The 26,818-nt window shown below is 36.1% G+C and overlaps 1 protein-coding gene across 4 annotated transcripts in view; it reads left to right on the plus strand.

Moving 5' to 3' along the window:
• The first annotated feature begins 2,339 nt into the window (after positions 1 to 2,339).
• The window catches only part of LOC143211092 (long-chain-fatty-acid--CoA ligase 1), a 45,323-nt gene continuing 20,844 nt past the window's right edge, over positions 2,340 to 26,818 (plus strand). Inside the window, exons 1-4 of one of the 4 annotated variants that reach the window (XM_076428511.1) lie at positions 2,340 to 2,602; positions 6,443 to 6,591; positions 12,125 to 12,248; positions 19,385 to 19,721. In XM_076428511.1, coding sequence (XP_076284626.1) covers position 2,602; positions 6,443 to 6,591; positions 12,125 to 12,248; positions 19,385 to 19,721 — 611 coding nt within the window. In that variant the 5' untranslated portion in view covers positions 2,340 to 2,601. Of the gene's footprint in view, positions 2,603 to 2,651; positions 2,941 to 2,981; positions 3,403 to 6,442; positions 6,592 to 8,244; positions 9,940 to 12,124; positions 12,249 to 19,384; positions 19,722 to 26,818 lie in introns of those variants that run through there. The other 3 variants (XM_076428510.1, XM_076428509.1, XM_076428512.1) reach the window with 3 other exon arrangements.

The raw sequence follows: 26,818 nt of genomic DNA on the forward strand, positions 1-26,818 counted from the left end.
CTTGTTTTGGTTTTTCGCCTATTACTCAAAAACTGTGTGTCCTATGAACTTTTGTCTTCCATTTTTGGAAAGAGCATTAAATTTCCTTCAAATTTTTTTTTTTTTGACCAAATAGGCACCGAGAGACAGGCGTTTAAAATTAGGAAATTAAGTGGCAACTGACGAATATAGGGAAACACAGAGAAAATTACACTGTCCAACAACAAAAATGTTTCCATATAACTGTTGGGTGTATCTTATACAGTTTTTAGCGCTGATTCCGAATCTGGCCTTAATTTTTCTTCTACACGCACAGTTTTTGAGAAATTTGAGTTTGAAAAAAAAACACGTTTTTCGACTTTGAACAGATATTATGATGTTATTATAAAAGATATTGTATTATTCTTTACAGCAAAAGATTCTCTAGACTTTCCCGAATCCAGTGATGTGTAATAGTAATACATTATGATTGTTTAAACATGTTTATAAAAGTTTCATAAAAGACGGAGCGGCATCACTTTTGTACACATTTTTCAGGACGTTTTTCAATTTTTAAAAAAAAAATAAGGGTCTAAGGGTCCAGCGGAAAATCGAATTGCACCACGCGATAGAGCAGACTTTTATCTTGAGAAACCACTTTTTCAACTTTCCAACGTCGACGTTTTTGAACCGAGTTTGGTCGAAAGTTCCCACTGTGCGGCCACAGTAGGCCAGAATGGCTCAGTAGCTGTTCACGCCTATTTCACCATTATTTCAAAACTTAAAGACCACATTAAATATATCGTTGGATTAGTCGTGGGGCGTCAGCTATAATATTATTGAATAAAAAATATATAGTTATAAATAAATAATCAATTTTGTTTTTAAATTTTTTGTACTGAGATTTGTAAAAGACTGTGTACTGATTACTTTTTGTAGGAAACATTTGTTTGTCACACCACCGGAAATGTCTGAAAAATCGTGTGAATAATAAATAATAATTGGAAACTAGCTATTCAGCCATTCAAACAAGGGTAATCCATAATTTTTGAATGAATGAAGTTTATTACATCTAATGAAATAACAAAAATGTGTTATTACTGTCTTATATTTAAAGAATTACAAAAATTCAAACAAAATTAAGTATTATATTTTACAAAGTCCCTGTGACTATATTCAGTTGATCATACGGATTTTCTATGAATAAACAAAAATCTATACTATAATTCCTCTTAACAAAGGTAAAATACAGGTCTTCAATATGGAAAAACTGCTGTGATGCTATACTACGATGCTGTTACTATAGTCTCTCAAATACAAATGATTCAACTAAGCTAGCAAGAAGTTCGAATGTTTATCAATGGCCGTATAATCAAAAAAATTCATAAGATAGGTCTGGGTTAGGTCTTTAGACTCCTAAGAGCCGCTGAGTGGTCGTCAATGCGTCTCGTGTCACGCGACGCTTTAAACCATCATAATTTCCAAACTGGGACGAGCTGGGACGAGATCTTTACAGGATCTTTTAGAGGAGATGTTGCTGAAAATGATCTACTTTGTTAGAGCCCTCACATATGCTTACATTTTTATTTATCCCTTGTCAAAGGTGAAAAACTTTGACGACTTTCCTTAGTTGGCTAAGCATTTTTGTAAATAATAAATCATGAACATTAACGTTTAGTTCCTGTGGCATTCTCAACATAGATATACATTATTCATTAAAAAAAAATTTGGGCACTTAATCTTCAGTAGGTTTTCCAGGACATCGTTACGAAGAAACGGAATTTTTTCGGTGATAAATCGTATCTGAAAAAGTTTGATCTTTGAACGCTTATTGTAACAAGAGTTTTTAATAACTTTAATTAATATTATCGTTTTCGAATGTAATGGACATTTAAGAATCACTGTGCATTGGTTAAATATCGATATGAGGACTTTCATGTTTTAGCTTATGAACAGCTAGCGCGTCGATCTGGCCCACTGTGCGGCGCGGCGTTGGCCGGCGGTGGAGTGGGTAGGCACTGGATAAATTCTGAGTATAAGTTCGGAGAAAAATATCGCGACTTTAATGTATTTTGAACAATGGTGCAGCAATTTTTAGTGGTGCCTCTCTCTCTCTCTTAGAGTCACCACTCAAGTCTACGGGTTAAAAATTAGCAAATAAATTTCTTTGTCATAAATTCACAAACATCCGCAGTCCGGTGATGATCTAGCCTAGATATAGACTGGTATGATCGATGAATCGCGGCAAGATACGATCGGGCGGGGAACCCCCCACCCGGTGAAGCGAGCGTGCATCGAGTGGTGGCTGTGCACTTTCACTGCTCGTTCGTTTCGATCACGCCTGCGTGTCCGTGGCCAAGGGAAAGCTCGGGGTGGCTAGTATAGTAAGGGTCGTTGCAGTGGGCGACATCGATTCGGGAGCTTACGTCACGGCGCTGCACGACGCCAGTAAAAAGCCGCAGCGCGTGTTACCGGTACCGTCGTTGTCATGCCGCGGATCTGACCCTAGTTTCTCGCTGGCATTTGCCGGCGGCGACGATTTTTTTTTCGATTTCCATCGGAAGTGAATCGGCGAATCAGCTGTCCAGTCGTCCGGCCAGGGGGATATTCGCGGGTGAACGCCACCGTGCAAATTAGTTTAACAGTAAGTACGACGACGCGGCCCGCACACCGCGTGCACAGTCGGGTTTCACGTGCGCCGTTAATTTGATAGAACCCGCCGCGGTCCGCAGCAGTCTGACGCATGATTTGCGCAGACCGACCTTTCCGCACGCGTACCTACTCGCACCAGTTTTCTCTTCCTCGCGAGTTACTCCTTTTTTCATTTCGTTCTCTCCTCGACTCTTCGTTGCTCCTCATCGTCGCGATCTGTTCTGTGCTATTGGATCTACGGAATAAGAGATTTTAATCGATTCGTCAACTTGAACGTTCTGCGGATCTAGCATGTGCCAGCAACCGAATCAATTATGCGGTTCCACCATGGTACCTTGAAACTCTGCGAGCGAAAGATTACTTGTCAACTGCGGATTTTGTAGGAAACAACGATTGCCCGAGTCTATTCTTTAACAAATCTCGATAAACTCATCCTAAATTGAAATGATCACAATGATTTTGATAAATAATTTGTTGAAATGTGTCGTGTTGTAAGTAGTTCGATGTAGAATACGTGGATTTTAAAAACCATTCGAATTCTTTCTGGTGCGAATGACCCCCTTTTATTGTGTAACGCTGTTAAGAAACAGAAGTTGGGTGAACATGCATTTCCTCTTCTGATAATTTTAATAAGTGCAGAACAATATACCAACATCGCTCGAGTCCTTTAATTTATCTACTGCGGATCTCTGTGGGAAATAAAAATTGCCCAAGTCTATTTCAACCGTTAGACTGTTTTTACGGTGTCCACGAACTGCAAAGATGGGTCTTTCATGTCTGATGCTGTTTTTAGTGAGTTCTTTAACAAATCTGGATAAATTTATCCTTAATTTGATTAATATGAATAATTAATATTCAATCGATTTAGTTTTCCGTTCGGATGTCAGTGCATATCTACATATAAGGCAGTAGTTGCATATGTCTACATAATAGTAGATACACAATATCCATATTACATTACGATTGCTTAAAATAATGATGTCTAATACAATAATGTATAAACCTATTTTCGTGGAATTGAATGCACTTCTACATTATTCACAATTAGACAAGGTGGATTCGATTTTGCATTATGATTGTTCTCTCGTAATGTTTGCCATAAAACAATATAATGTACACATTATTATTATTATATATGGTACATTGTTATAAATGTAGGTAAATTATTATTAGACTGCGGATTTTATGCATTTATTACGAAAATGGACACGTACAATTTAAAGCAGTGAACGAATTAAGAAGATTTGAAGACATGACTGTATTAATTTCAGCTTAATAAGACAATTAAAAGAAGAAAGGAATTTCTATTTGGTTTCTGTGTCTTGCAATCAATGCAAACATTTCTTATTTTGCATAAAGATCCGCAGTCTAATTATTATACAGGGTGAGGCACCTAAGACTTACACCGAAAATATCTCCGTTGTTTTTAGTAACACAAGAAAATGTTTCAGACAGAAAATGTTTTTTAAATGAAACGACGTATTTTTATTCGTGTATAATATGTTGACCTTCAAATGACCTTCGAAGGAGTTATTCTTCAAAAAGTATAACGTACGAAGACCGTGTTAATTACTGTTCATGCTTGCCGTATTCTACCAGGGTTCCAAAAAAGTACAATAAATTGAAATTTTATTTCGATTTAAATTAATCATATATTTATTAGTAGACTGCGGATCTTTATGCAAAATAAAAAATGTCTACGTCGATTCCAAGACACAGAGGTTACATAAATATTTCTTTCTTGTTTTAATTATTTTATTCAACTGAAACTAATATGTTGATGTTCTTAAATTTTTTGAATATGTCCACTACTCTAAATTGTGCGTACTAATTTTTGTTATAAATGCATAAAATCCGCAGTCTATTTATTAGAGTCTGTTCAGAATCTTCATCATGAGGTTCGACTGTATTTCGAAATTATTTAAAACATGTGTTCAGTGCAAAGACGTATATGTATAACTTATACAAACTTGATTAAACACCAAAATTTTATCATTCAACGGCGTGATAATAATAATAATAAATAGACTGCACAAATCTTTATACATTTATAGGATATTTAAATTTGAGAATATTAGGAACACTGTATACATTTATCAAAATTAGTAATATTTCTATTGAATTTCTACCAGGAGGAATCTTTTGGACAATGAAAGACTGTATGTATATTCTTTAACCCTTTGCACTCCGAATTATTTTTCAATTTTGTTGCCAACAACACCCGACTATTTTAAGTGTTTTATTTCAAATTTATTTCAGAGGACAGTTCCTTGACTGCTACCTATTTTAAACAATTTTGTCTACTAATTATATTAAAGGTATATATATTATATATATACATATAGCTTTCAAACATTCTTGTAATTCATATTTGTGGTAAATTCAACCTTGTGCAAATCAATTTCACCTTTTCGTAAATCGATTTCTCCTTTTTGTAACATCCTTTCGCGAATCAATTTCACCCATTAAATTAAATTATTATATATATTTATTTAGACACACGTGAACGGTGTCATTACTGCGAGGGGGACATAAGACTTAATACTCAATACGCTTCAATAAACACATATGTACCTTCATTTTAAAAATTTATTAATCAGAAAATGGCTTCAATGAATATACATATCTACATATACACAGTTCTCATACATTACAAAAGTTAACGAATTGGTAATTACTTTTAAATAAGTATTTGATGTATAACTTTGTAATAAATAAAATTTCCAGTTTCTTAACAAAATTAATTTACATCTGATTTGATTTTTTTTATGAGAACTTACTAAAAAATAATTTATTTGTAAAAGATTGAAATTGATTTCCAAAGGAGTGAATTTGAAGTGCAAAACCTGTGTTTGTTTTCAACTAAAAAATAAGACAATTAAATAAATAAAGGAAGAACGAAATACATATAAAACCCGTTTTATTTACATTTTTCGGTACTTTGGGATTATCCCGTCGACCTCTATTATAATGAAAAGCAAGTTCCAAAATAAATAATATAATAATTATTGTTATATTATATTATTATTAAATAATACATATAAAAAGACAGTCCTGACTCACTCACTCACTCACTCACTCACTGATGATCAACGCCCAGGCTAAACCCTTGGACCTAGAAAGCTGAAATTTTGCACAGAAGTTTCCTTTATGATCTATACAAGGGATAAGAAAGGATATTTCGAAATTGAACCCCTAGGGGGGTGAAAAGGGGTTGCAACGTTATGAGGAATATTTTGTTCGTGGTCGGATTTACTTCATACTTGGTCTTAATGCTCGTTGATAGAATTAATCAAACACCTATTTCGGCATTCTAAAAAATTCAACCCTCGAGGGGGTGAAAAGTGATTGCAACGTTTGTATGAGGAATATTTTATTTATGGTCGGATTTGCTTGAAACTTGGTCTTAATTTAATGCTGTTTGATATAATTAATCAAACACCTATTTCGGCATTTTAAAAAATTGAACCCCTAAGGGGGTGAAAAGGGGTTTTGAAATCTAAGATGGCGACATGACATAAAATTAAAACTCTATATGGGTGAATGAGGGGTTAAAAGGTTTTATGGAGAAACAATATCAATTTCCGAGGGCATTAAACGGTTTCCTGTGCGAGCGAAGCCGCGGGCGAAAGCTAATAATAATATACTTAATAATAATTTCGTGTTTGGCAAAAATGGTCAACGGGATAATCCCAAAGTACCCATTTTTCTTTCTCCGATGTCGAGTCGCACTCTACCAAGGAGTGCAAAGGGTTAAAATTAAGTAAGAAAATGGTAATGATTTGCATAAAGGTCCACAGCCTACTAATAAACTAATATGACACGTATGAAGTGTTTCAGTCGCAGTTCGAAGACTACCTGCCTTACCTGAGCGGCGCTGCAGGTGTTCTCGTAGTGACCGGAATTGCGGCTTACTTCGCATCCAGACCAAAACGAGAGAAACCACTGTGGCCTCTCGATGCTCAGTCCGTGTTACTTCCGGTGAGCGAACACCCTAACTCTTGCGGCGTTAATTATGGCTTAGCGTTTATCGAGCTTCATGAGGAAATGTGTGAATCCCTTATTCCAGGCACATGGAAAGAACGAGACGAGCTTTACTTATTTTATTTACTAACAGAGTCTAATTCATTTCCTTCTACAATTAATAACTAAAGTTTACTCACGTAGGTTATTTGAATTCTTAGATAATTTTGCTAAAGTGATGTGCAAGTTGTTGCAGTGTTTGTAAAAAAAGGTGTTCGAATTTCTGGACAATTGTAGAATTTATTTAAGTAGGTTGTTTTTTTTTTAATTTCTACAGAATTCTGCCAACGTAAAATTTTTAGAGGAAACAGGAAACACATGGAAAAATTTGGTACTTTTGTAAAACATTCATTTCGATACTTTATTCATATAACATTTACTTTAATATTGTAAAATATTAAACAGTTATTCTTTGATATCAGGCTCACGTACCTAATTCCTAAAGTACCAAACACATAATTTGATTAATTAAATTGTAAGACGTGTACATACATACAGGGTGGGCCACTGCATTTTTTAGTAATCCATTACTTTTTATCAAATTCAATATTCGTTTTTAAAGAAGTCAGTAGATGTAATATGTAGACAGCGGATCTTTATGCAAAATACAACTGAAGTGAAATAAACATTTATTTTTCTCCTTAATATGCTTAATAGGTTGTAAATAATATAACAGTATTTTAAAATTCTTCTAATGATTTTACAGTTTCAAATTACATCTACTCATTTTTGTTATAAATGCATAAAATCCGCTGTACATATGTATATGTATAGCCGGAGTCGCCAAATTAAGACTTGTGTCCCCACTCTATTTTCCCTTTCTACGACGCTATTCCCTCACATGGCGCGTTCAGTCCAGAGTTGTGCTAATTCAATTACATTGTAATTCAATTACGTAATTGAAATACAATATAATTGTGTGAGAGAGAGAGAGAGAGAGAGAAATACGATATAATTGAAATACAATATAATTGAAATACGATATAATTGAAATACAATATAATTGAAATACAATATAATTGAAATACGATATAATTGAAATACAATATAATTGAAATACAATATAATTGAAATACGATATAATTGAAATACAATATAATTGAAATACAAATATAATAATTAAAATACAGCTTTCCAAATTATAGCCAAGACCTTTGAAGTGCGATATATTTTTGTTTTTCTTTCATATACTTGTTTAGTGTCTGTGCGGCGTAGTTTCTATTCCTCGTCCTCGTTCATAATATGTGACGCTATTTTATGTAATTTAATTACGAAGTATTTTATAATTATACTCCATTGCAATTACGAATTACATTGTAATTTAATTGAATAAAGATCTGAATGATAAATTACAATATAATTGAATTACAATGTATTTTATAATTTTGCTCCATTCCAATTACGAATTACATTGTAATTTAATTGAATGGAGATCTGAACTATAAATTACAATACAACTGAATTATAATGTAATTCAATTACAATGTATTTTATAATTGTACTCTATTACAATTACGAATTACATTGTAATTTAATTGAATGAGAAGATCTGAATTATAAATTACAATGTAATTCAATTACATTGTAATTATAATTCTGGAGTAATTCAATTGTAATTCCGCACAACTCTGGTTCCGTCTCTGTCGTGCATGTATTACAATGTCACATAGGTACTCCGCTACTGGCAGAGGTAACGTTTTCCCCTCAATTCATGCTTCCTCCCCTCATCTGGCATCTCTGGTGGGGTGACCTGTCCAGTGAATGAACACCTCCCAGTGACTGAATTTATGATGCCTTCTTCATGTCGACACAGTATGTTGACACAGCTTTTGGAAAACAATGGCCCGTGGCTGAGGACCTTTTAATAGATCCTTGAACAGCAACAGAATCCATAAACCAACCACTCACCGTCAAAAACGTAATCCAATAATTTCGTTTGGGATTATTGTTTAACACTAACCCTACCGGTTATAAACTGTGCCGGATATACATTGTTTTATAAAAATGACAAGACTGAACTTATTTAAACTGTTCACAATTTTTATAACAATACGTGATTAAATAAAGAAATTTATTTAATAATTTCTGATGGAAGCGTCTTCATAATTTCAATAATTAAAATATAAAAAATGTGAAACCGGTCATTTGACCGGTCGTGGTACGGTTAGTGTTGAGAGAAGATTTTCAATCTTTCATTTAACCCTTTGCACTCGAATAGCGAGTCTGAGGCGCCACTAAAAATTGCCATACCATTATTCAAAACAGTTTAACATTATTAAATTTGTCTGTATTCTATAAATGGTATAGAAGCTCAACTGTTATATAAGAAAACATGTTCAATTTGATGTGAACAATGTAAAAAAGATTACATAGAACAAAATTGATCTGAGTTGGAACAAATATCATGATATTGGAATTCAAATTGCTTCGAGTGCAAAGGGTTAATACTCCACAATTATTGACAACCCAATTAGTAGGCTTCCGGTAGAAAAAGTGTTTATTGTTGATTCATTGGACAGGCCAGCCTAATGGGAACGACTGTTTCCATCCAGCGAGGTTTAAGGACTCTTTGTATTAGCCAGACGTCTGGCACAACACCTTTTTTTTGTGTCACACACACAGCAGGGAACCGTCGCGTCAACACGCTCGAGCTAGATGGACCGACAGCCACGAAAAGAAGTATTGGAAAATTGAAGAAATTCGGAGAATTCTGGATACAAAACCGGGGTAGTAAAGTTCTGTCCGATGGCTTGTTCCGGCGAATATAAAGAGATCCTTAACGAGCTCGATCGTGTAGCCCGGCCGCTGAGAAAGTCCGATGTTGATCGATTTTTTTCGCGGCTGGCGATCATCCAACGAGTTCGGTAGCTGTCGAGGACGACGCTCGCACCACCAGCTCGGTCCACCATATTTAAATATAGTCGAAGATCGTCGTAGAGGATGGACGACCAGCTAGTCTTATGCGCGAGCTACTGATAGCAGCCGCTCCTCTCGGTGGAGCAGCAGCAGCAAGCCTCAGCAGCAGTAGCAGTAGCAAGCACTAGCAGTACCATTAGTAGCACTTCTGTCAGGCAAAGTAATCCAAAGGCAAAGTCTCGCGATTAGAAGTGAAATCTCGCCCCGGGCGGTGCGAGCCCGTCTCGTTCGTTGAGTGATCGTGTCCCGTGGACAAACAGAATTCGTCTAGGTGAAAAGGGATTAGTCGGCCCGTGGACCGGTCGGCCCGAGATTATGTCGTCGAGTTGCTTCGCTCCCGATCCCATTCGACCACCGATCGACCTCAGCGAGCAGTCTGATACAGTCAAGGTGGAGTGTTCATGGTTCACCATCCTCCAACCTCCTCGAGTTCATCGTTAACGATCATCGTCGACGACGTATCTCTTAGCCGATGTTTTCTCCGCGCTCAGTTTCCGACAATTATAGTGAAAATAAAGGGTGCAAGTTTCGTATCGGACCGTTCTGATGAAATCCTCCGGCCCGATCGGTGGGCTCGCGCGAAGGTGTGTGGGTGGCTAGACTTGTTGCACAAGCGATTTGGCATCGGCCAGGAGATTGAAACGTCGTCGTCGATGGGAGTATAGTCCAGTCAATGAATGCTAATAAGGGGGGTGTAGGGGGAAATGGAAGGAACACAATTTTTAAATTTGGGGACTTTGTTTGGACTAGTTAGGAAGTAAACATACTAAAAGTTCCTACTCGTAGGGGGTAAGCAGTGTACAGGGGGGCACGTAGAAAGTCCCCTTTTCCGGTTTTCCACTTATATCTCGGAAACTATGTGTCCTAGCGATAAGATTATTCTATACAAAATTAAAGCTGACAAAATGTGCCACAAGATTGGTTCTATTCAGTTTTTCGCTATCTTGCATAGTTTCCGAGATATCCGCGCTCAAAGTTAATTGTGCTGAAGAGTTCTTCTTCACAATTAGTGAACTTTGAGTGCGAATATCTCGGAAACTATGCGTCTTAGCGATAAGACCATTCTATACGAAATTAAAGCTGACAAAACGTGCCATAAGATTGATTTTATTCAGTTTTTCGCTATCTCGCATAGTTACCGAGATATCCGCGCTCAAAGTTCACTAATTGTGCTGAGAAGTTAGCTAGTCAAATAAGGCAAAAATTCCTTTTTCACAATTCGTGAACTCTGAGCGCGGATATCTCGGAAACTATTCGTCCTAGCGATAAGACCATTCTATACAAAATTAAAGCTGACAAAATGTGCCACAAGATAGATTCGATTCAGTTTTTCGCTATCTCACATAGTTACTGAGATATCCGCGCTCAACGTTCACTAATCGTGCTGAAAAGTTAGCTAGTCAAGTAATGCCAAAATTTCTTTCTCGCAATTAGTGAACTTTAAGCTCGGATATCTCGGAAACTATGAGAGATAGCGAAAAACTGAATGCAGTCAATCTTATGGTACATTTTGTCACCTTTAATTTTGTATAGAATGGTCTTATCACTAGGACGCATAATTTACGAGATATAAGCGGAAAATCGAAAAGGGGGACCTTCTACGTGCATTTGAAGTTGAAATTGAAAAATTGAAGTTGATTTTGAGAAATTGATGTTGAAACTCAATAATTGAAGTGGAAATTGGAAACTTGAAGTTGAAATTGAAAAATTGATATTGACAATGAAAAATTGAATTTGAAAGTAAAGTTGAAATGGAAAAATTGAAGTTGAAATTGAAAAATTAAAGTTGAAATTGAAGTTGAAAATGAAGTTTTTAAATTAAAGATAAAATAGAAAAAATTGAGGTTGAAATTGGAAAATTGAAGTTGAACTTGAAAAATTGGAGTTGAAACTGAAAAATTGAAATGGAAATTGAAAAATTAAAGTTGAAATTGAAAAATTGATGTTGGAATTGAAGTTGAAATTGAGAAATTGATGTTGAAACTGAGAAATGGAAGTGGAAACTGAAAAAGTGAAGTTAAAACTGAAAGTGAAGTTGAAATTGAAATTGAAGCAAAAACTCGAGCAAATAATACCAAAGTGAACTTTGAGCGCGGATATCTCGGAAACTATGCGAGATAGCGAAAAACTGAATCAAATCTATCTTGTGGCACATTTCGTCAGCTTTAATTTTGTATAGAATGCTCTTATCGCTAGGACGTATAGTTTCCGAGATATAAGCGGAAAACCGAAAAAGGGGACCTTCTACGCGTCCCCCTGCTCCCAGCTCACCTCCTAGGAGTGGGGACTTTTAGTATGTTTACCTCCTTATTGTCCAAACAAAGACCCAAAGTTAAAAATTGTGTTCCTTCCATTTCCCCCTACAACTTTTCGTTGACTGGACTAGTCGCTGAGGAACCGGGAAGCGATCGGTCCCCTTTCTACCCCAAGAGGACGGTCCCGCGGGACAACGCTATAATCCCCTATTGCGACCTATCCCGTTCCACGCGCTCTCTATACTTAGACCTGCACTTGGCATTCCGTTACGTAAGCAGATAATTCAGCGGATCTCACGTGTGTGCAAAACGTTTTGCAGGGCACCGACCTGATCAGAGTCTCGAGGTTCTACAAGGACAGCAAGGAGGGGAAGTTCATCAGCTACATTCACGAGGACACGAGGACCCTCTACGATGGCTTCCGCAGGGGCGCCAAAGAGTCCAGTAAGTTCGAGCCGTTTCATCGTCGAGTTTCGTAGCGTGCCGAATAACGTTTTAAATAAACGTGCAGAATCTCGGGACCATGCGCACGACCGTGCAATGGACCGTTTGGCAAGTGGCTGCCACGGTCGCGTTCACATGACAAACGCTGCGGACGCTGGTGACTAGGGATGGGATCAAGTTCAATACATACTCACGAATCCGAGTCAATCTCAATAACCAAGTTTCATTTCATGGGTTTCGATTACTACTTACCCAGATAGCACACGACGTTTTAAACGCGTCCATTTTACGACTATTTTAGGTCTGAAAGTCTTACGTCCTAAAAACACGTCTTTTAGGTCAGCAGTTGGACATTCAGACGTCTTAAGATCTTTGTGCTGTCTGGGTAAAAGCAATAATGTTTCATTGATTATACTTGAAAAGTATTCATTATAAGTAACTTCGATGTCGAAAGGAATCGAATCTTTCGCAAGTAGTACCCGAATCTTGGGTTTGAATAATTATTTATTAAATTCGTAACTATTCATCAAGAATAGTAGAACTATTTCCTTTTTTATCCATGGTATATTTCCAGCTTTTGAAAACGCTCTCTCTGAAGGTGCAGAAGTGGTCATTATACAAAGATATTCACGTGCAATTGTTGATAAAATGGGGTACTTCGTTGAATTTTCATTCCTAAATAATAACGAGTCTTCTTTGGGATTCAGATATCGTGAGTTTAGATAGTTTTCCACTTCCAACACAGCAATCGATGAGCTAGGTATCGTATTATTTGTAATTGCTACTTCATTGTCAAAGGATGATCAGATTGATAATTCGCTATTTTGTCTGTGAATCCGCATGTTGTACACGAAATAAATACATAGATCGATTATATGAAGTTATAGTTATACATGTTGCATGAAATTATGCATTGAAGGACAGTATAATTGATTTGGAAAAATCAGAGAATTTCTGGTACGATATTCACGAAAGTTTCGAATCTGTTCGACCGAGATTCGAATATACTTGCAAGTACTACTTCCGTTTACCAAAGTACTTGCAGAAGGTGCGAAACTATCTGGCATCGGTTCGAGGATACTTGGGACTACTATTTTTCGAAGTACTTATAGAGAGTTTGAATTCAATCGATCAAAGTTGGAACCTGTTTACGAGGTACTTGATCACATCCCTACTGATGACTAGTAAAATCGACAATCATCTCTCTCTCTCTCTCTTTTTCTCTGTCTCTCTGTCTCTCTCCCGGTTAGCATTACAATCGGCCACTGATCTACCGCGATTCCGTCGATTTATCGTGGACCCGTGCAGATAGTGCGAGACGCGACGTTGCTGGTCCGCGCGACGCGCGTTTTTATTTTTAACCGCACGGGGAACCCACGCTCGGACACTGCGACACAGGACACCTGTCGCCCCAGGGTCGGTAGCAGTTCGAAATGTTGTTAACGATGCTGCATCCGGATCGCTCGTCACAACTTTTTACTTGAATATGTTCAACGGTGGAAAATAGAACCGAATTCTGAGGCTGCTGTGAGTAAGGAACAGTTCACGTTAGTACGGGAAACCCTGCTACAACGCGAGACAATCATTTCGATTGGATTTGCGGTAATTCCGAGTTCCCTACAATCCGGTTTCCATATACAGTAGCGGGCAAAATTTTTTGGTCGAAAAAGAGCTTCCTAAAATAATCAAAAAATTACATCAACAAAAAGTGGTTCATATTTGGGCACTTTACCCTACTAGACAGCGGATCTTTATGCAAAATAAAAATGTTTTGTATCGATTGATAGTCGAGTCAATGAATGCTCATAAGGGGGGCGTAGAAGGAAATGGAAGGAACACAATTTTTAACTTTTCGACTTTGTTTGGACTAGTTAGGAGGTAAACATACTAAAAGTCCCTACTCCTAGAAGGTGAGCGGGCTACAGGGGGGCGCGTAGAAGGTCCCCTTTTTCGTTTTCCGCTTATATCTCGGAAACTATACGTCCTAGAGATAAGAGCATTCTATACAATATTAAAACTGACAAAATGTGCCTGCACCTCGCTCACCTTCTAGGAGTGGGTACTTTTAGTATGTTTACCTCCTATGTAGTCCAAACAAAGTCGAAAAGTTAAAAATTGTGTTCCTTCCATTTCCCTCTACAACTTTTTGTTGACTGGACTATGAGGGAAGAAGGAGTAACATGAAAATTGATTTATGTATATTACATGTATATTAATTAGAGTTTTGCGGGACGGGAGGGAATTCCCGAAAATGTTCGGGGTCTCTGAGACGAAAGTGTCCATTTCCTACACATTCCACTGCTGACCAAGGAAGGACAGCGTATGGGAAAGAGTCACGGACAATCGCCGTCGCCGGCACAGTTCAAAGGCCCGCGTGTTCTTTGCGATCCGTAGTTGCCACTAGTAGTTACATGCTGTCCTTCTCTACGTTTGGCTTTCGTCTCGGAGATCCCGAACACATTCACAGGATTCCCGGATATTTTCGGGAATTCCCGTCCCGTCCCGCACACCTCTATTATTAATACACATATGTATTCTTAAATTCCTTGAATCTTTTTACTGTTTTATATTCGACATATTCATTTTTATCATTAGCCTGACGAGCTTTATGCAAAATAAAATTGTTCCGAATCAATTGTAAGAGATCAAGATTAAATTAAAACGTATCTCTCCTTTGAGCATTCTGACCAGTCGAACATGGTGTAACAATGTAAAGTCGAAAGCCTTGTCACTGGGCCCTTTCTGAACAATATCTTGCTTTGGATTGATGGACAGAAAGTAGTAAAATTGACAAGAACAAGTTCTAACAATAAACCACCAACAGAGACTAGTATAAGCGGTAAATAATGGACTAAGTATGCGATTATATGTAGTGGAGCAGCGAGGAGAGCGTAGCGTCGAGGAGAGCTGTGCGCGGTGAAGAAAAACAGATAGTAACGAGAAACAAAGAAACTACATACTTTTTCTTTAGTATGTGTCGAAATGTTGTCACGAATGTTGGTTTGCTTTTGCCGCGCTGGTGACCGGCCGCTATCATCTGCGCCGCCTTCCTCACAGCTCTTATCACTAGACTGCGGATCTTTATGCAAAATAAAAATTTTCTATCTGAATTGCAACAAACTAGAGTGAAATGGAAAGCTATTTTCTTTTTTAATATGTTTAATAGACTGAAAATGATACAACAGAACTTTGAAATTCTTCTAATAGCTTCCCTGTTTTAGATCACACCTACTCATTTTAGTTATAAATGCATAAAATCCGCAGTCTACTTATCACCGCTCCATTATATACAGTTGCATTTAATTATATTGGTTTGTTTTCGCCGCGCTGCTCACCGCGCCGCTATCATCGATGCTCGCCGCTCCACTATAAACGCACCCTAACACGATAATAAACTCACTCGCAACAAATAGTAGGGAAATAGATACCACGTAATTTTGTCGTCGATTTTCCGGTAAATGAAGGCTCGTGCGATCAAATTTTATTCGCAAATTTATCTCTCCTCTATTTCTGTCGAGACTTTAGTGCCCACTGGAATTTCTTACGAGGCGTAAATTGTATGGGATGTTAGAAATAGTGTTGCAGTCAATTGTGTAGAACAAATTGTTGAATACAGTATCGTAGTGCAATCAAGTATGTAGAACAATATTCTCTTGAATAGAATAATTCTATATAGATTTCCACGCTTTTACACTTTTTAAATAATCTATATACTCAATTAAATGATTTCTCACGTTTTGTGTCGAAAGAGAAATCAAAAAACGCATTCTATCTCAAACAGGTCTTTAATCAGAAACATGTATTGTTCATGTTTTTATACATACTTTTATCGTGTAGAGGCTTTAAACATTACACTCAATACAAACATTTACATACAAGGTGTCCCAAGAATGTTGTACTTTCCGGCTGCTCTTTACTTTACCGGACTCAAAGTTTGTGCCTTTCTCCTATTGATGTATTGGGTATGGGAATAAGTTTCCGCCCTTTTTCAAACGAAGTTAATATTTATTTATACAATGAAATATTACATGATATTATGCGAAGTATGCACCATTGGAAGCGACAACTTTTCCCCATCTTTCAGGCAGAATATGGATTCCTAGGAGAAAAAAATCAGGTTCTTTCGACTCGATCCTTTCATTGAGCCATTTTTCGATACTTTCGTAAGAAGTGAAACGCTCTCCAGTAAGGGCTGACTGCATAGATCGGAATAGATGGTAATCCGAAGGTGCAATGTCTGGGGAATACGGCGCACAGTGGGACCTTTCGTCCAAATCGGAGACAAAATCAAAGAACTTTCAATAGAAATAAGGTAGAGCGATGAAATTTTTTAAAAATTAAAGCTGAAACATTATAGAATATGGGAAAAATAGGGAGATTGTGGTACGAACGTTATTTAACCTTGAGAAAATTCGTTAAACATGTAGAATTTCAAGAAATCGATTTTGCAATATTCTGAGGTCGTAGACAAATTTTGAGACCAGATTTGATATCAGCGTGAAAAAATCTACGGGAAATGAAGTACAGCATGTTCAAAAAAAAATTTTTCCGCGCGTGATATAGGAAAAACCACAATTTTCTTGAAATTGTGCAAGTTTAACGAATTTTCTCAACGTTAAAAAACGTTCTTACCATAATCTCCCTATTTTTCCCATATTCTGCAAAGTTTCAGCTTTAGTTTTAAAAAAATTTCATTGCTCTACCTCATTTCTATCGAAAGTTCTTTGATTTTGTCTCCGATTTGGACGAAAGGTCCCACTGTGCGGCGGGTGGGGCAAGATTTTTTATCATGTCTACTGTTCCATTCCGGCCGTTTTTCTTTCAAAGCTCGATTCAAACGTATTAGCTGCAGTCGGTAACGATCGCCAGTGATTGTTTCGGACGGTTTAAGGAGTTCATAATAAATGACACCCCTCTGATCCCACCAGATGCACCTCTTTCAAGAGGGCGGAAACTTATTCCCATACCCAATATTTGGTATGTAATCCAGTAGATTTGTACCCGGGGCGCGCGCGCGGCTGCAGATCGAAGTTTCGATCCTGTAAGATCAATGGTTCAGGAGTTATGCTTGCTTAAAGTTGAGCAATCTGCAGTGTTTTTGACAGGTAAGGGGGTCGTCATATTGGTTTGCAGTGACTACCGCGAGTCGCTTACTAAGTTGGCTCTAATTACTGCTCGGTAAATGTTCTCTGCGGCTCTGTTCAGGAGTTATTAACGAAAAACACGAACCATCAGAGTATAATAGCATAATTGTACACATACATACGTAAAATAATTACTAGACTGCGGATTTGATGCAACAAAAATGAATAGATGAAATACAAAACTGTGGTGTGATGACAGTGGACAAATCTAAGAATATTGTTACACTCTGTATTCAATTTACCAAATTGATTAGAAGACACTTTCGCTATTGTCTAATATCTGTGTCTCACAATGAGCTCAGAGAATTCTTATTTTGTATAGAGATAACTAGACTGCGGATCTTTATGCATTTATGAAGAAATTGGTTGGGTGAAATATAAAACAGTAAAAGATTTAAAATACTCAAGATTGTTGTAATGTTGCTTTTAATGTAACAAAGTTGTTAAGGAGTGACGTTAATGTTCTTATTTTTTCTACTTCCTGCTATCGATGCAAAACATTCTTTTTATATGGTTTTTTTTTTGTATTTTGATAATTAATAGTCACAAAAATGAAATCATTTGAACAATTGGATGTATAAGTTCTGTTTTAAAAAACAACCCACCATTTTGTAAATATTGTACTCTCGAGTATAGTTAAAAAATTGATTAATTAATTACAAAATTGTACATATAATGCCAACAAACATCGGCTAGGCCTGATCTCTAAAATAACGAGGCCCCCTTCCACGCTACGGCAATGTCACCGATTAATCAACGCTGTTCGAAAACGAAGATCATAACCCTCAGAAGCCCGAAGCTATAACTTTCCGGGCGCATTAATAAAGTTCAATCCTCAAGACCGCATAAAATTAGGTCACCAGGCTCTAACCAGTGTCTGGTCAAAACAGCATAAATTACAATTTCAAACAAACTGTCGCTTACAGGGAACGAGCGATTAACATTTCTGAAGAAGACGTCGTTAACAGACATGACGAGAGAAGGCTTAGCAGGTCGGCGGTGCCTTTAATCATCAAACGATTACGTCCGTCACGATCATAAATATCATATACCCTGCTGATTCCTCGTGCCACGCTCTTCTCTAACGCCCCGACGATTCCGAGACCTGTGTGAAAATTTATAGCGAGTTACGCGTCGGTCGATTTCCTGTGTCATCTTCGGCCGCGAGTTGGCAGGTCGCGTGGATGTTGACAATTAACATTCCTGGACTCCCGCGAATCGTGATCTGTGAGCACGCATTCGTTTCGCCCGAAAATCATTGGCTCCTCTTCCACATTCGAGACACCGATATTATTTTAACCGGGATTCGTCGAAAGTTCGATCGGTAGTTGCATCGATTGTAGACACCATTTGTACAGTAAAGTCGCGGTATTTCTCCGCGACCTTGCATCCAGAATTTATCCTGAAAATAGAATAGAATATATTTTTCATTATATTTTGATGGGACTTTCGCCAACTTCTCCTGGCATTTTTCTGATTAAAATGACACCAAACATGATGTCATTTCAACTGTATTTAGTGGTTCAATCGACGATTAAACTTTCGGGCGCAAGAATGGACAGCGTATGAGAAAGAAAGAGACGCGGACAGTCGCCGTCACCGGCACAGTTCAAAGAATTTTCCATACGCTGTTCTTCATACAGTTGAAATTATATCGCGTTTGGTGTCATTGTAATCAGAAAAATGGCAGAAAGAAGTTGGTGAAAGTCTCATAAAAAAATAATTAAAAATAAAGAAGTTTTTGTACATTCGATTAGTAGTGGTTTCTCGAGTTCCTTTTCTATTTTTGCATGTAATCTTGTAAATTATAATTTTCGGAAAATCTTTTTTGCCTATCATTTCATAAACCAATGATTCTAATTGATTATAAAAACTCAGGTCGTTTGATATAATTATAAACAAAAGTTATTCTGTTTTAAATGGCGTTCGAATACTTTGGTGGCTCAGTGTAAATTGTAACTGATCAATGTAACTGGTATTTTCGATGTGCAGACAACGGACGTTGCCTCGGCTGGCGAGATGGACTGAACAAACCGTACCAGTGGATCCACTACAACGAAACTCTGCTCAGAGCGAAGAACTTCGGCTCGGGGCTGGTGACTCTTGGCCTTGCACCCGGTTCCCACACCCTCGTAGGCCTCTACAGTCAAAACTGCCCCGAATGGATCCTCACCGAGCAAGCTTGCTACACGTACTCCCTCGTGATCGTTCCCCTATACGACACGCTGGGCCCTGATGCTTGTGCCTTCATCATCAATCAGGCTGAAATCAACCTGGTCGTATGCGAGAATGATAAGAAGTGTAATTTACTGCTTGACAAAGCGCCAAGGTACGTAAACGTTTGATTCTACTACTCAATGCTCCACGACCCACACTTCGAATTACGTTGAAGATCTTCATCGTCGCAACTTACGTTGAAGATCTTCATCGTCGGAACTTACGTTAACCCTTATTCAAGGAAGGCTACCGTTACACTCTTTTGTATAACAATTTTAAATAGGGGAAGTCGGGGTATTGTGGGCCACTTTTTTTATCGCCAAAAAACTGCTATTAAATTAAGTTTTTCATCAAATTTCAACGCTAAATGTTGTAGTATGAAGATTTACCTTTCTTTTAGACACAATAGTTTAATCGAATATCTGCAAATTAGATGATTTTAAGAGTATTACAAAAAATTTGCATTTTCTTGAATTTGGAAAATCTCGGGGAATCGTGAGCCACTTTCAAAATTAAATAAAAATTACAATTTCTGTTATGAAACGTTTATTCATGTATCTGAATAACAAAATAATTTTTTAATAATAAGAAAAAAGTTAAAAATAACTACAATTAATCTGAAATGCAAAGCTCACAAGTCCAACTTCTTGCGGTCATTCCGGCGCATTCCAAGTGGATGGCACGATCGCAGACGTTGCAATGAATGGTGTTTTGGCGGTTCATCTTTTTCGGCATATTTTCCATTAAAATATTATTATTATTATATTATTTATTATTTTTCATTGAGAAACATCAAACACGTGAGGTTAGCTCGTTAAATGTCAAAAATCGAGTGGCTCACAATTCCCCGAGTAAAGTGGCTCATAATTCCCCGAACCCTTATTTTTACAACTTGGCCACAAACAAATAACACAAACCTCACCTAATTCAAAGTTCTTTATTTATTTCGAAAACTTGAAGTCACACGAGTATTATAAACACAGTTACCTGCTTAAATCCACAGAAAAATGTAACAATGATAGACCAAACACGAAATGAAAATAATACTTCAGCGCAGCGAATTTGTATCTGCTAACAGAGCAAAGTAATGATACGGGTGCGTATTTCAACTGATCGTGGAAATATTACCTTATTATAAGACAACTCAAAAACAGTTGTTCGCAGCTGTCATTATTTACCAGTAAAACACAGATGGCGCTGGCTCACGATTCCCCGTGGCTCACAATACCCCGAATTCCCCTATGTTAATACAATAGTGAAAATATACATTTAGTAAACGTTGCAAAATGTAGTTGAAAACAATCTATCTATATATATATATATATATATATATATATATATATATATATATATGTATAAAAAGACAGTCCTGACTCACTCACTCACTCACTCACTCACTGATCAACGCCCAGGATCTAGGTCCAACCCTTGGACCTAGAAAGCTGAAATTTTGCACAGAAGTTTCCTTTATGATCTATACAAGGGATAAGAAAGGATATTTCGAAATTCAACCCCCAAAGGGGTGAAAAGGGGTTGCAACGTTTGTATGAGGAATAATTTGTTCGTGGTCGGATTTGCTTGAAACTTGGTCTTTATGCTCTTTGATATAATTAATCAAACACCTATTTCGGCATCTTAAAAAATTGATCCCCTAAGGGGGTGAAAAGGGGTTTTGAAATCTAAGATGGTGACATGACATAAAATTAAAACTCTATAGGGATGAATGGGGGGTTAAAAGGTTTTATGGAGAAAGAATATCAATTTCCGAGGGCATTAAACGGTTTCCTGTGCGAGCGAAGCCGCGGGAAAAAGCTAGTATATGATATTATTGTTATTAATAGTTTGGCATAGGTTTTCCTTAAAGGGCTTCATTCCTTAACAAACTTTTAATTACATCTTAAAAAACATCATGTTTATATATGTTACATTTTTTTTGTATAAAAATTTTAAATATGCTAATAGAATAGTGAAAAATATATTTAGTAAACTTTGCAAAATGCGGTTTAAAACAATATATGATATAAGACAGCGGTTTCCAACCGGGGAGGCGCGGACTATTGACAGGGGAGGCGCCAAAATTTTTAGTAAAAAATTAATGTTTATACCATAATATCTACAAATAAATAAACTTCATATAGTAACGTAACAGTTCATATAACGTAATTCAGTGAAGTAATGTTTACTTTTATTTTTCTTATTATACATTTTTATACATTCATTTAAGCCCTATTAAAAAATTATCCGGAGCTGAAGATTTTAAAAATGACGCCTTTGCAAGCGCTCCGTTTCTGTTCGGCGAATCGTATGCAAAACAGTTGCGACAAATTCCGCTTGCTGATAATACAGTCGGAAGAAGAATCAATGATATATCTGAAGATATTTGCGATCAATTAGTTTCTCGGCTGCGTACTTCGAAATTCTCCATACAAATAGATGAGGCAACTGATATAGCTAAAAATGCCCATTTAATTGCATACGTTCGATATGTTGCGGAAAATAATATATTAGAAGATATATTATTTTGCAAACCCGTTCCTGGAAAGACCATATCCATTGAGATGTTTAATATAATAGACAGTTTTTTACGAAAACGACATAACGTGGAATAATTGCATTGGACTGTGCACCGATAGAGCTCACTCAATGTCCGGACACAAAGCAGGTCTTCAAGCATTGGTCAAAAAGAAAGCACCACATGCTATCTGGACGCACTGTATACTTCACAGAGCAGCTTTAGTGTCAAAACATATGAGCGAGGAACTGAACAACATTTTTACGAAAGTTATAAAAATTATAAATTACATTAAGAACAGTCCCTTGAGAGCTAGGCTGTTTGCAAAGCTGTGTGTTGATATGGGAGCTAATTATACCTCACTTCTGTATTATTGCGAAGTTCGCTGGCTATCTCGTGCAAAAGTGATTCAAAGGGTGTTTCAGCGCAAAGAAGAAATAGCAACCTTTTTCGAAGAAAACCACCATGAAGAGGCACATTTGTAGATGAACGATAATTTTATTGTTAAACTTGCCTATTTGGTTGAAATTTTTGGAAAATTGAGCGGTTTAAATAAATCAATGCAGAGATCACAAATGCATTCCCTTGTTCAAAAAGACAAAGTAAAAGCTTTCATTAAAAAGCTGGAGTTATGGAAATCAAATTTACAAAAGAATGAGTTTGAAATGTTTTCACTTTCAAAAGATTTCTGGGACACAGCCAATATTGAAGCGAGCAAAAATCTTTTTATCAGACACTTGAATGGTTCAGTGCTGCATTTTTTAAATTATTTTGAAGACCTTGATTTCTCAAAAGTTTCGTGGATACAGAATTCATTTATCGACAATCAAGAAGACGAATTTGAGCTGACAACCATCGAAAAGCAAAAATTGATAGAATTATCATGCGACAGCTCACTGAGACAAAAGTTTCAAAATGAAACCATAATTCAATTTTGGGTGAATCTTAGTGGAGAGTACGAATTTTTGTATTTCAAAGCAATGCATGTGCTTCTACCGTTTGTAACGTCTTATTTATGCGAAACGAGCTTTTCGGCACTGGCTGCAATGAAAACCAAATATCGAACTAGGTTAATAGTCGAAAAAGAGTTACGAGTGGCACTCTCCACATTGCCCCCAAGATTTGATAAACTTTGTGCCAGTAAACAACAACACTCGCATTAAATTTTGATGCATTAGATGTAGTTTAATTAGTATAATTTAATATAAAAATAAATATGCATGTTCCTATTGTTATAGCAAAACCTTGTTATTATTCTGTTAATTGTAGTTTTCAGTATTTTAAAACGTGTCTATATTATTATATCGATTAGAAGATGGGCAGGCGCGAAAAAAAATTTTTTTAGGGAGGCATAGTAGCATAAAGGTTGGAAACCGCTGATATAAGACATAAGATATGTCATGTAAGACGTACTATAATCTCCTTATTAAAATGATTGTAAAGAGAAATGTTTATTTGGCTCCGTACGTTGCATAATAATTCACACTTTCAAGAATCGGTTGAAGATAAGGCGATATGGTGGTAATTTTGCCAATACAAGTTCGAAAATAGGATCGAACGTTTTCGGATTAAACAATAGTTTATGTACGAAGGTCGCGAGTATTGCGTCGTAATAATAGTAAACAACAAAGTAATTGAACATAGTGTCGAACAGATGGTATTATAAATTCTAATCTTGAAGATATGGTATCGTGATTTCTGGTATGTTGGTATGGCAGAGTGCCACGAATGCTTGCGTATCTATGTATATGTATACATGTACTTTTCTGTAGTTCGTCACGTATACGACTTACAAATCTCACGTGGTATTCGAGTCAAATTTAAATACTCCCGTGCAATGTCCTGAAGTGTTTCAACCAAAATAACTTTGACTTTTTATCGTCAACGTTACGTAGAAGGCATAAAGAACCTGTACAAACTGCAAGCATAATAAACATACTCGTATAATTATTCGACAAAACGACGAAACCGAAATACTAAATTCATCGGTTAAATTAACCATTTTACGAACACGCTTCTAACCAAGGTTGAATAAAATATTAGTAGTAATTGCAAAAACAAAATATATTCAGTATTTTCATTAGTTCCTAAATTGTGTTAATTACGTCCGTTGACTATTTGAAATATTTCTTTTGATTTGGCAAGTATACAGGGTGTCCCAAAAATGTACTTTCTTCAAAGGGCTGATTCCTGAAATTATTTAGAGTAACTTTCTCTTTTGCGAAAATATTCTCCGTGGCTTTGTTAAGGAGTTATTAACGAAAAACGTGGACCAATCAGGGCGCGGCTACAGGACCCGCCGAGCGTGGCGATGCGTTGGTATTGGCCAAGACGGATCCCTCCGCAGTAGCCGCGGTCCGATTAGTCCGTGGTTTTCCGTTAATAACTCCTTAACGAAGCCGCGGAAAACATTTTCACAAAGAGAAAAGTTATTTCAAATGACTTTAGGAACAGATCTGGTGAAAATAGTATTTTATTATATTATTATATTATTATAATATATTATTATATTATTTTATTATATTTTATTCTAAATAGTAAATAGTCCTATTTATTTTAAAGCATGTGTACAACTTTGAAAATAAAATATTTCATTTGATGCTGTAATTTGTGAAAATAAAATACTTTATTTGATGCAGTAATTTGTGAAAATAAAATATTTTATTTGATGCAGTAATTTGTGAAAATAAAATATTTTATTTGATGCAGTAATTTGTGAAAATAAAATAATTTATTTGAGGCAGTAATTTTTTTGAAAATAGTATTTTCTTTGAAGAATATTGAAAATATTTGTATTTTGTCTTTATTTTCAATTTCAATTTTAAATATTATTGCTGAAAATAATGGTTCGAATTCAATACATTTATGAGTGTAAATCGTAATATTTTATTTCGTGTTTCAGATTGTTAAAATAGAAATATTTCATTTCGTGGATCAAATTGCTGAAATATAAATATTTTATTTTGAGGTTCAGATTGTTAAAATAGAAATATTTTATTTTCGAAATTCTATATCTTATTTAAAATACTATTTTCTTTAAGCAAAATAAAATCTAAAATATTAAATAGAATTTCAAATATTTTTTTCGCCAATAACGCCCACCTCTACTTAGGAACCATGCTGTTCCAGGAAATACAATATTTTTGGAACACTCCGTATATTCGATACATAAATTGTAAGGGGTGTTTACTATGAGAAATTGAGTAGGAAAAGTCTCGACGTATTAATTAAATATTAACAAGTCTAAGAATTCATTCGATAGTCACTTGAACATTAATAGTTGATTATGATGAAGAATAAAATGAGAAGCAAATAAATATATGTCTACATATATTGTGTTTGATGTTCTTGATGCGTGTTAGATGGGTTTAACATCTCGAAACATTAATCTCTTGATCGCAGTCAGTCTACTGCTGTTGAGCGATATCGTCGAATTTATTTCACTCGAACTTAAAAATAAAGAATCCGTCAGACGGAGGGTAAAAATAAGTTATCTATTTTTATGCGTTGAGCGGATTTGTACGTTAACCCGTTTCGTTGTTTGTATGTATTATTGTCGGTGTTGACGCGAGCTTACAAAAATGCCTGCGTTCTTCCTGAATCGAAATAGTAAATACTTAAATCAAAAATAATAAAGTGATTGGTTTGTACACATTTGATCGCAATCAGATAGCGTTAGATTGTTAATCATAAATTCGTTATTCATAAAATACTTAATAAAAATGATAATAATTATAATTAGACTGTCATTTAAAAATTCATCATTTTAATGGTAAACTTATCGATTCATGTAAGCAGCTCTAATAACACTGTCCAACAAATTTCAACTTTTTTTGTGATTTCAATATACTGTTGGGTCCTTCTTATAGAGTTTTTTGCGCTGATTCCGAATCTGGTTTTAATTTTTTTCCTATACGTCCAGTTTTTGAAAATCATGGCTTTGAAAAAAAACATATTTTTCAACTTTAAACAAATATTGCGATGTTATTATAAAAGATATTGAATTGTTGTTTACAGCAAAAGATTCTGTAGACTTTCCCGAATACAGTGATATCCAATATTAATACATTATGATTGTTTAAACATGTTTAAACAATGATTAAAGACGGAGATGCACCACTTTTGCACCAATTTTTGCGGATATTTTCGAATTTATCTCAAAAAATAAGGTTCCAGCGAAAAATTGAACTATACCACGCGAAAGGGCAGACTTTTATCTTGAGAAACCCCCCTGTGAAGTTTGCATGGTCGACGTTTTTACCGCACCAGAAAGCAAAATATCTTCGCCCGACATGCGTTGACGCCAGTGGTGCTCTTCCACTAGCGCGGTCGTTCGTCGGGATACGGCGCGGCGCGCTGCGGTGAAACGGCGCGTGGCTATAAGCGCACAATTATGTCAGCTTACTTAAATGTAATATTTTATTAAATGTGTTATACTATTGTTATTTATTATTTATTAGTATATTTATTCTGTATAAATTATTTTATGTATTTTTTAATGTTAGTCTCTCGTTTGTAGTATATTTAATACAAAAAATACCTTTTGTAACAAAAAAATAATTTATTCACACACTACACTATTACACTATTTACAATGCTAATATATATGTGTACACTATTCAGATATAATACACTACTAAAATACATATATTATATACACAACAACTAAAATACTATAAATAACTATAAATGTTTTT

This window comes from Lasioglossum baleicum, chromosome 8 (genome assembly GCF_051020765.1).
Source record: "Lasioglossum baleicum chromosome 8, iyLasBale1, whole genome shotgun sequence".
NCBI classification, from domain to species: domain Eukaryota; kingdom Metazoa; phylum Arthropoda; class Insecta; order Hymenoptera; family Halictidae; genus Lasioglossum; species Lasioglossum baleicum.